Source organism: Oncorhynchus nerka, linkage group LG4, assembly GCF_034236695.1.
Source record: "Oncorhynchus nerka isolate Pitt River linkage group LG4, Oner_Uvic_2.0, whole genome shotgun sequence".
In the NCBI taxonomy this organism is placed as follows: domain Eukaryota; kingdom Metazoa; phylum Chordata; class Actinopteri; order Salmoniformes; family Salmonidae; genus Oncorhynchus; species Oncorhynchus nerka.
Genome location: NC_088399.1, coordinates 94715570 through 94724011, shown reverse-complemented (window position 1 = coordinate 94724011; position 8442 = coordinate 94715570). Strand labels below are relative to the sequence as shown.

General features: G+C 43.9%; 1 protein-coding gene across 1 annotated transcript; it reads left to right on the top strand.

Moving 5' to 3' along the window:
- Positions 1–1316: 1316 nt before the first annotated feature.
- On the top strand, positions 1317–7140 carry eif3i (eukaryotic translation initiation factor 3, subunit I). Its single transcript, XM_029650832.2, has 10 exons — positions 1317–1434; positions 1987–2079; positions 2200–2287; positions 2882–2947; positions 3110–3259; positions 3515–3642; positions 5253–5363; positions 5505–5594; positions 5684–5850; positions 6252–7140. The coding sequence occupies exons 1-10, from the start codon at positions 1432–1434 to the stop codon at positions 6331–6333; spliced, it is 978 nt and encodes a 325-aa protein (XP_029506692.1). The 5' UTR covers positions 1317–1431; the 3' UTR covers positions 6334–7140.
- Positions 7141–8442: the final 1302 nt, after the last annotated feature.

The following is an 8442-nucleotide window of genomic DNA, read 5'->3' as shown; positions in this document are numbered from 1 at the left end:
TCTGAGAATAAATATCTTTAACAAGATTGTAACTCACCTTGGATAGTTTTGGTTCAATCAGGTCAAGTAAAATACGTTTAAACAGATTTCTATGCAACCGTAGCATTGTTATCTAGTTCTGTGTCAGTTTGATTTGAGAAGCACTTAACTGAGAATGTATTATCAACTCCCTTTGATGTGCACTGGCCTGGGGTGTGTTCACTAGGAACCAAATGTTAGCGAACAGAATCTAACGGGGAGGGACCAACCTGAATTTCTCCCAATAGAAACTCACATTTTTGTTGCAAAAGGTGTTCCTGTTTGTGAGACTGTTTGTGCTACATGTTGAACCTGAACCTCAGTGGTTAATTGCAAATTCTTCCTTCTATATAAACCGTGTCACAAAACAACTTGCCTATTTTCTCTGTACTGTGTAGTGTTATGTTGACACTACGTGTGTATGCTGTGGTGCGGTCGGTGTAATTCCCCATACTCTCCGGGACATTCAGTTTTCACCATCAGAGTTATGTTGGAAGAATGATAGCTTTATTGCAATGAAAGTACATGAATAATTTCTGTAGAGTCTATCCTTGTTAGCATCACATGTCTTCCTCGTTTTAGTTTGTAGTGTTGGTCTGGTTCTGGGGGCTGCCGTTTGAGGAATGCAATACTTTTCTTTATTACATTAAAAAATAAATAGATTAACTTTCCTGAGCTTCAAATTGTGTTTTAGGGATTCATCCATGTTGATTAAGAACCCAAGATGGTTTCTCTTATTTTGGGGTTTTCCCCATTTTATTTTCCATGTATTTTTCTTACCCTGTATCCTTAATGTCTTGCTAATTCAAATATGTACATGTTGTGATTTGGTCATTGGTCTTTATTTCTCCCCCCTCCCCCCTTTGCAAGTACTTTTGAGACGTCGACCATTTCAAAAAAAAACTTTTAACTGGGCATGTCAGTTAAGAACAAATTATTATTTATAATGACGACTTAACCCAGAAGACGCTGGGCCAATTGTGCGCCGTCTTATGGGACTCCCAATCACAGCTGGTTGTGATAAAGTCTGGACTCGAACCAGGATCAGTAGTGATACCGAGATGCAGTGCCGAAAACCACTGAGCCAATACCTTTTAACTTGGCAACAATGTACAATTCACTGCGGTCTATCGCTGTACAACTACTTAAATTACCTGTGAGTATTTCCAATGCTTTTCTTTACATCCTTAATAGTTTATCCCAGTGAATATCTAAACTGGACACCGGGGGGCACTTTTAGTCTGAGCAAAATGCGCCATTTAGAATGTTCAGGGGTCACTGCTTGACACGGAAGTACTATCGCTCCTTTTCCGCCTTTGCCCCGGCGCTGAACAACACGAGTCTTCATCCTTTCTCGTTTTTGTACCACATAACGATTACAACGGATAAAGCGACCAGTGTAAAGCTCCGGCTATGGTGAGTATATCACATTAGAACTGCTTAAATTTGATTAGCCAATATGTGCTGAACTTCAGTGAAATTGTCTAGAATGTCGGCGGTTTATGCTAACCAGATAGCTCGATGGTGGCTAACTCGTTAGCATGAAAAGGATGATTCGTTGTCGAGCTAGCTAATAGTATAATACAAGCTGGCAAGTACATCGAACATGTGGCGCCTTTTTGGTTGATCATTTTATGACGCTGGTCATCCCCAACATTTTCGATGTTAAGCATAATGCTAATAAGTTATTATTTGGTTGCCCCATATGTTTGATTGCTTCTCCATACAGTCAATGAGCCACCCGTTAGCACATAGCTAGGTAGCAAGTTACTCCCATTCTCAATAGTTTAGAAGATTTAGATACTAGCTAGCTAGCCAGCGATAAACATCTATCTTAGTCTATTTTTCGGTCTCGTCTCTTTTAAATACTGGTTCAGTTAGCAAGCTGCTAGTACTAGTAAAAAAGCTGGCAATATTAAACTGTCTGTGCAGTTTAACTATAACATGTCTTATTCTTGTGCCTTGCAGAAACCCATCTTGCTACAGGGCCATGAGAGGTCTATCACACAGATCAAATACAACCGAGAGGGAGACTTGATATTCTCTGTGGCCAAAGACACGGTAAATAAGAAATTATAGACAACACAGAAGAATGCCATGTATGTAGAAAATATATCACTCGTCCACCAGTAAGTTGAACAATTCACATTGTGTGTGTGTGTGTGCGCGCTGTATTCACAGGTAGCGAACGTGTGGTACTCTGTGAACGGGGAGAGGCTTGGAACTTACAATGGACACACTGGAGCTTTGTGGTGTGTGGACTGTGACTGTATCCTTTTACTCAAGACCTCTAACAGCCATGCGCACCGTGGTACAAGTTACCATTTATAATGGCCATCATGTCAAATGAACAAGATTTTAAACTTAATTTGAAGCCCTTTCCAAAAATGAGAATTTTACAGCAACAAAAATACAAACGTTTGTCTGAGGATGGTGCTGGACCATCAAAGAAAAGGGACAGTTTGATGAAAAAGCTTTAAATAAAGGTCTGGGTGATGTTACGTGGGATGTTTCTAGAAGGGTCATTGAGTGTTGGGGGTTTTGATTCGGGTGTATATGATGTTTCTAGAGGGGTCATTGAGTGTCGGGGGTTTTGATTTGGGTGTATATGATGTTTCTAGAAGGGTAATTCTATTTTGTTATTTAACCTTTTATTTAACTAGGCAAGTCAGTTAAAAAAATTATTTTATATTTACAATGATGGCCTACACCGGCCAAACCGGGACGCCGCTGGGCCAATTGTGCGCTAGAACTGCTGCGTGAGCCCCATTGAGTGTTGGGATTTTTGTTTCGGTTCCTTGTTATGGGCAACATGAATTTACAAAGGGTTGGGCAATAGGATTGTCCTTAACTATGCTCTCAGGGGACACCAAGAACGTGCTGACGGGATCGGCAGACAACAGCTGCAGACTATGGGACTGTGAGACTGGTACGTAGGTGTGTGTGTGTTTGCGAGAGAACAAAATAACTCCTTTTGGTGCTTGGATGGGATACCTGTATGTGCGTTAGCGCATGGCTGTATGAGACTGAGGTTTGTTGATCAACTTCCTGGTTTGTGATGTGTGTGTGTGATATGACCCCTCTCTCTCAGGTAAACAACTAGCCATGTTGAACACCAGCTCGGCTGTAAGGACCTGTGGCTTTGACTTCAGTGGCAACATCATCATGTTCTCTACAGACAAGCAGATGGGCTACCAGTGTTTCCTCAACTACTTCGACCTACGGGACCCCCAGCAGATCGGTAAGTAGTGTACACTTCAGATTAGTATTAAAACAGGATAGAAACTGCTGTTTGCAGGTAAAGGTGAACGCAACATTGTGATAACTTTCCCTTGCCTTCTAATAGGCTTTCTGGGGTGTCCTTTAGATCCGAATGTATATATCTGGTTTCACAACCATCAGTTGTCTGAGGATGTTTCTTCCTATCTTTCCCACTATCTCCCTACCTCTCTCTCTCGCTCTGTCCATGTCTCTCCGTCTCTCGCTCTCTCTGTAGAGGACAACCAGCCATACCTGACGGTGCCCTGCGCTGAGTCTAAGATCACCAGTGCTGTGTGGGGGCCTCTGGGAGAGTTTGTTATTGCTGGTCATGAGAACGGGGAGATCAACCAGTTCAGCGCCAAGGTGCACACACTGACACATTAACACACAACACTGAAGCATGCATGAGAGCACCAGCTGTTCTGGATTATTGTGCGATAACGCTCTCGGTAGTCAAATGTGAGCAAGACCTTTAAACAGGTCAACATTCACAAAGCCACAGGGCCAGACGGATTACCAGGACGTGTACTCAGAGCATGCGCGGACCAACTGGCAAGTGTCTTCACTGACATTTTCAACCTCTCCCTGACCGAGTCTGTAATACCGACACGTTTCAAGCAGACCCCCATAGTCGAAGGTAATCTGCCTAAATGACTCACTTCGGTAGCCATGAAGTGCTTTGAAAGGCTAGTCATGGCTCACATTAACAGCATCCTCCCGGATACCCTGACCCACTCCCATTCGCATACAAAGATGTCGCAATCGCACTCCATACCTCTCTTTCCCACCCGGACAAAGGAAACACCTATGTGAGAATGCTATTCATTGACTACAGCTCAGCGTTCAACACCATAGTGCCCTCAAAGCGCATCACTAAGCTAAGGACCCTGGGACTAAAAACTCACTCTGCAACTGGATCCTGGACTTCCTGACAGCCCCCCCAGGTGGTAAAGGTAGGTAACAACACATCTTCTACGCTGATCCTCAACACGGGGGCCCCTCAGGGGTGCGTGCGTAGTCCTCGCCTGTACTCCCTGTTGGCCCACGACGGCGTGGCTAAACACAACTCCAACGACACCATTTAAGTTTGCTGACGACACAACAGTGGTAGGCCTGGTCACCGAAAACGATGAGACAGACTATAGGGAGGTCAGAGAACTGGCAGTGTGGTGCCAGGACAACAACCTCTCCCTCAATGTGAGCAAGACAAAGGATCTGATCATGGACTACAGGAAAATGGGGCCTGTTCGACCTGCCATTAACATCGACGTGTCTAGCGGAGTGGGTCGAGAGTTAAGTTGTTTCAAGTTCGTTGTTATCCACATCACCAACGAACTATCATGGTCCAAACACACCAAGACAGTCTTGAAGAGAGCACGACAACACCCTTTCCCCCTCAGGAGACTGAAAAGATTTGGCATGGGTCCCCAGATCCTCAATGTTCTACAGCTGCACCATCGAGAGCATCCTGACCGGTTGCATCACCGCCTGGTATGGTAACTGCTCGGCAGGCACTACAGAGGGTGGTGTGTGGGGCCAAGCTTCCTGCCATCCAGGATTTATCTACTAGGCGGTGTCAGAGGAAAGCCCCAAAAATTGTCAGACTCCAGTCACTCAAGTCAAACTCCTTTCTCTGCTACCGCACGGCAAACGGTACCCGAGCGCCAAGTCTGGGACCAAAGGGCTCCTTAACAGCTTCTACCCCCCAAGCCGTAAGACCGATGAAGAATTCATCAAATGGCCACCACATTATTGTTATTTCATTGTTACATTTTACTATTTTCTTAACTCTTCTTGAACTGTTGTTTTAAGGGCTTGTAAGTAAGCATTTCACGGTAAAGTCTACACGTTGTATTCGCCGCGTGTGACAAAGTTTTTTGACGGTTATTGAAGACAGAGGAGAGGGAAGTGGATAATCTAGTACATGCAGGACATCATTATACTGACAGTATTGTCTCTGACGTGTGTTGCAGTCTGGAGAGGTGCTGAAGAAGGTGAAAGAACACAACAAACAGATCAACGACATCCAGACCTCCGTTGATCTGACCATGGTCATCACCGCATCTAAAGACTGCTCCTCTAAGGTATCCAGGGATGACCGCCCAGTGGAGAGATGTTGATAGATGAGAGGAAGAGTGATGGACTGGGGCTTCTTAACTAGTTGAGTTCAACAGCTGACGGCCTATATAAGTACTGTCTGACTGACTTGTTTGTCTACCCCACAGCTGTTTGACTCTACAACTCTAGATCACATCAAGTCCTTCAAGACTGAGAGACCTGTCAACTCTGCCGCCATCTCCCCCATCATGGACCACGTAAGACAACCACTTATGTCAAGAGAACATTTCTGCAGCACCTCTTTATCCCGGAGCTGACCTTTAACCCCTGTGTGTGTGTGTTGTAGGTGGTGATGGGAGGAGGTCAAGAGGCCATGGAGGTCACCACCACCTCCACCAGGATCGGCAAGTTCGAGGCCAGGTTCTTCCACGCAGCTTACGAAGAGGAGTTTGGCAGGGTCAAGGGTCACTTCGGACCCATCAACTGTGTGGCGTTCCACCCAGACGGCAAGAGGTAAGGTCCAAAAGGCACTAAAGAATAGAACTTGATTATCCTTCCAAGTGTAGCACACAGTCCTCGACCTAAGAGTCCCCACTGGCGCTGCTGAATAGCTAGCTTTTTGGTGACGGTTGTGTTTCCAGGGCAGAGGTTCTGTGTTGGAGCTTTGGTTGTGATCTGAAACGGGGGAAGCGGTACATGCTAATAAGCAAGCATTTGTGATGGAAATTAGTTGCCTTGTGATAAGACAAATCTATATTTAATTGGTGATCATTCTCAGCTCTCGTTGTATGCAAGTAACAAGTTTTGGGTTCCATTTTGGAACTCAATCGTGTAATTGTCAACACTATGACCAGCTGTCCAACTCTGACCAGTGTCTCTGAAAAACAAACCTCTCTTTTGCCTCTCGTCTTCAGCTATTCCAGTGGGGGAGAGGACGGCTATACGAGGATCCATCACTTTGACCCTCAGTACTTTGACTTCGAGCTGGAGGCGTAAACAGAGGACCAGCAGCGATACTCTTGTTTTCTTTTGCTTTTTTTTAGCTGATAACACCAGACAGGGAAAAAACAGGACACCAGGGGTGCATCTCAATACTCTGTAGTAGCCTCCTCTCCTGATCTGAGGACGCAGGATAGGGGACAGCAATAATGGTGGTGGATGACTACCAGGAATTGTTTGTTACTTGTTCAGTGGTTTTTAAATCTGTGATGGAGAGAAGCCACTGAAGACTATTGAGATGCACCCCTAGTGATGGGGGAGGGGGCGTTAGGCCTTTGAGAATTATTTTGGCTGGTCATCATAAATCGTCTGGAATGTTTGGATTGCCACAGCTGACAGTATAGAAAGCAAAACTTAATAAAAAAAATGTACCCTTGGTTTTACCCTCACAGCCATTCCATCTAAACTGACTAAACAAATGGATTTTGAGCTAAATGGATTAGTTTTATTGCAGGGTTTGTCTGTGTACATGGAAAGGGTACTCTCCAAACCTGAAAATGGTGATAAACCAGGTTTCCATCCCAGTGAAGTACATGTTAGATCCATTTTATGAATTGTGAGAAATACCTTCATGGGGGCCAATATTGGTTAAAGTTAACATGTGGTCCTCCCACTAACTGCACGCTTTCCCGGCTTGTACCTAATATGAAGCCTATGAACTTGACAGGGCAGCGGTGAGACTGATTCGCCTTTCCAACAAATAGAGGGTCTTGTTCTGATGACGTTATCAATGCTTGCTGTTTGACAAATAATCTCAGCTCTTGTCCATACTTAGGATGGAGCCATTAAAACTCATTTAATCAACCACTCTACGCATTTCTTGTGATCAAACTATAGTTTTGGCAAGTCCACTTTGTATGGCACAAGTCATTTCCCATGGGTCAGAAGTTGACTGAGCCTTTAAACAGCTTGGAAAATTCCAGAAAATGATGTCATGGCTTTAAAGGCTTCTGATAGGCTAATTTGATATTTCAAACTCAGTGCCTCTTGGCTGATTTCAGGCAAAGACCTCAGGGAAAAAAATTGTAGACCACAAGTCTGGTTCATCCTTGGGAGCAATTTCCAAATGCCTGAAGGTACCACATTCATCTGTACAAACACCATGGAACCACGCAGCCATCATACCGCTCAGGAAGAAGACTCGTTCTGTCTCCTAGAGATGAAAGTACTTGGTGCAAATCAATCCCAGAACATCTGAAAATGACCTTGTGAAGATGCTGGAGGAAACAGGTACACAAGTATCTATATCCAGAGTAAAACGAGTCCTATATAGCCACTGCTCCAAAACCGCCTTAAAAAAGCCAGACGTACTTTTTTACTTTTCCAGGACATCAGACAGGAAGTTAAAGCTTGGTCGCAAATGGACAATGACCCCAAGCATACTTCCAAAGTTGTTGCAAAATGGCTTAAGGACAACAAAGTCAAGGTATTGGAGTGGCCATCACAAAGCCCTGAACTCAATCCTATAGAACATTTGTGGGCAGAACTGAAAAAGCGTGTGCGAGCAAGGAGACCTACAAACCTGACTCGGTTACATCAGTTCTGTCAGGAGGAATGGGCCAAAATTCACTAAACTTATTGTGGGAAGCTTGTGGAAGGCTACCCGAAACGTTTGACCCAAAGTTAAACTATTTTAAGGCAATGTTACCAAATACTATGAGTGTATGTAAACTTCTGACTCACTGGGAATGTGATAAAATAAATAAAAGCTGAAATAAATCATTCTCTCTACTATTAAAAAATTAGCTTCTGACCCCCTTGGAATGTGCTGAGATAGATCCATTTCTCTATTCTAACATTTCACATTCTTAAAATAAAGTGGTGATCCTCACTGACCTAAAACAGGGAATTTTTACTAGGATTAAATGTCAGGGATTGTGAAACTGCATTTGAATGTATTTAGCTAAGGTGTATGTAAACCTCCGACTTCAACAGTAGTTAGCCTGTTCAGAGAGAATGTGGGCAGATTCACAACAAAACCATCCGTAGTTAAGACGGAAACCCATTTATTTTTATTCAGTACATTTTAACCTCTGAAAGTTGTGTACTGATTTATGGGTAAAGTGCGCATGTTGTTTTTAAACGGGTTTGAGAATCTGGTCACCA